The 2,589-nt window shown below is 34.1% G+C and overlaps 2 protein-coding genes across 2 annotated transcripts in view; one reads left to right on the top strand and one right to left on the bottom strand.

Annotated features, from left to right (window-relative positions):
* The window catches only part of TIMM9 (translocase of inner mitochondrial membrane 9 homolog (yeast)), a 35,772-nt gene extending 35,022 nt beyond the window's left edge, over positions 1–750 (bottom strand). The window contains exon 1 of the mRNA XM_012663830.1: positions 663–750. The gene's annotated coding sequence lies outside the window, so the exon portion shown is untranslated. The remainder of the gene's footprint in view (positions 1–662) is intronic.
* Positions 1–2,589, top strand: part of KIAA0586 (KIAA0586 ortholog) — a 159,967-nt gene that overhangs the window by 12,219 nt on the left and 145,159 nt on the right. Inside the window, exon 2 of the mRNA XM_012663732.1 lies at positions 2,452–2,486. Within this exon, the coding sequence (XP_012519186.1) occupies positions 2,452–2,486 (35 nt within the window). The remainder of the gene's footprint in view (positions 1–2,451; positions 2,487–2,589) is intronic.

Below are 2,589 nucleotides of genomic sequence, written 5' to 3'. Positions count from 1 at the left end.
GTAAATAAAAGATAAATAGTTCTATCATTCAAAAACCACTAAATATTAACATTATGATTTTTCTCTAGAATCATTTGATTATATTTTTAAATATTTTTCCACACCTACAATTAATCTCAAGAGCTAACAGTCAGCAGTTTTCTTAAGTCTGCTTAAATCTCCAAAGCTATTTTCTATAGGCACCAATATCAAGATTATGGTACACAGAATTGTAGGCAATTGTTCTTAGAAAATACTGGAGACAATTGAGTGAATAAATGATTTTCAGATTTATTTGCTAGTTTGAGGTCTTTTAAATCTTTCACCATTCATTTTGCAGTAATTTAATCATAAGTTATGATGACTGACAAAGTCCATTAGCCACATAGACCACCTGATGGTGAGAACAGGTAGGATTGTGGTTGTCCTCTTATTTGTTCCTAGTTTCCAGATATTATAACAAATGTTGTTATTGTAGAGGCAAAAATCCAATCAGGGGTTACCTTCTGGTTATATCTCTGAAACCTGGAGAGGGAAAGAAGGAATTAGAGAGTTCGAGAGTTCCTGGCTTAGATCTTGGGAATTATTACAGCAATGCTGTTATTTTTGTGCCAAACAAAATATAACATAGAACCAGGGAACTTAAGAGTAAAGGAAGATCTTATCAGCCATCAAGCTCAAACCTTTTCTGATGCATGAGTTTCCTTTCTGTTCTGGAAAAGTTGTCCAACTTTTTCTTGAATGTCTCCAGTGAGGCTGTTTCTTACCTGAAAAATGAGGGTATTATAACATGACTACTGAGACCCATTCAAGTTCTAATAGTCTTTGATAAAAGCCAAACTTCTATTGCCTAAATTGTTTTTTTTAAAAAAAGCCTCATCCTTTTATTAAGTGAAATGAGTTTGCTCTATCTATTCTGAAGTTAAATTCTTTAGCATGCACACTAATATTTTAAAAAAATACATATTGTCATGCTATCCTTATTTTTCCATGTAGTAACTATACATTACACTTCCCTTATGGTTGTCCTAATAATCCTAGGAGGGATGATTCAGAAATATCAAGAAACTTACTGGGCAGCTGGAGCCTACTAAGTAAGTAAAAGGTGTTTAGACTTCAAAATGCAGTATTTTCCCCTTCATACCCTAAGACCTAAAAACATTTTCCAAATAGCCAAACACATGTTATAAGCTAAGTGATTAAACCTAGCATCATAAAACATGGCTCTCAACATTAGGTGTTTCATGGTGTGATGCAGTAAGGTATACAGCATCACCTATGTGGTATTCTTGCCAAAATGTTTATCTGACTCTGATCATGAGGGAATAATTAGGAAATTCTATAATATGGGATAACTTGTAGGATTGACTGGGCTGGTCTTTTAAAAAATGTCCGTCATAAAGAAAAGGGGTTTGGGGCTGATCTAGATTAAGAAGCTAAAGAGTCATGACAACTAAACACAATTTATAGACCTTGATTGGATCCTGAATCAAAAAGAAACATTTTTGAGATTAAAGGCATTTTTGGGATAATTGGGGAAATCCGAATACATTAAATATGATAATCTTATTGAGGCTATGTAATAGAATGACCTCAAGGAGATCTATGCTGTAGAAATTAGGGTTAAAGGTCATGATATCTGAAACTTATTTGCAAATGGTTCAGGAAAAAAAGTGTATTTATATACATATATGTAAAGAAAGAGAGTGAGAAATAGAAATCAAATCCAGTAAAAGAATGCTAACAACAAAAAAGAAAAAGGAAAGCAAAAATTTCATAAGCCATGTTTTTTGTTCTAGGGCTATCAGTATCTTTTATTCATTAGGTCAAATGTCTAAATTGATCTGAACTAACTTGTTTGGTATAACTGAACAGCACTCTACCAGATGACGTTTTAGTTTAGATTATTTGCAGCAGGTTTAGGAAGTTATATCTGATTAATTGACAACCATAACTCATCTTATTACTAAGCAGAACAAAACATACTTTGGAAAGACTACTGCATACTGCTTTAATTTGAAAAGCTAGCTTCAAGGCAAAAAGTATGAGCCTAAGAATACTAGACTAGATGGGGACAAGACTACTTGGGTTTTGTTTTTGTTTTTTGAGAGAGGGTCTTGCTCTGTTGCCCGGGCTAGAGTGCAGTGGTGTCATCATAGCTCACTGCAACCTCAAACTACTAGGCTAGAGCGATCCACCTGCCTCAGACTCCCAAGTAGCTGGGCCTAAGTACTTGGTTAACATCAGCTGTGATAGTAAAGGACTTGTAAGATCCAATTTATTTATTCAAGTCATTTTAACAAGTACCTAGGCGCTCAGACCTTATAGCCTGGAGAAGAGAAGTCACTGTTTCTTTCAAACCTAAGTTTCACCTAGAAAATAAGTGAGTTACATAATCTCCAAGGTCTCTTGCAGCTCTGACATTGTCATTCTATCTTTTAATAAACATATTATACAACAAATTGTGAACAGGTACAGTCTATGAACACAATAACGAAGGAGAAAACGTAACTGATATAAAAAATGATCATTAATTACAGAAATTCATCAAGATACAAAAAAATATTTAAAAGGTTCTCCAAAGCGGGGCCCCTTAAGGTCTCCTTTAAG

The sequence above is a fragment of the Propithecus coquereli genome, unplaced genomic scaffold (assembly GCF_000956105.1).
Source record: "Propithecus coquereli isolate 6110/MARCELLA unplaced genomic scaffold, Pcoq_1.0 Scaffold83, whole genome shotgun sequence".
NCBI classification, from domain to species: Eukaryota; Metazoa; Chordata; class Mammalia; order Primates; family Indriidae; genus Propithecus; species Propithecus coquereli.
The sequence above is the reverse complement of the archived record's forward strand: the minus strand, read 5'-3'. Positions and strand labels throughout refer to the sequence as shown.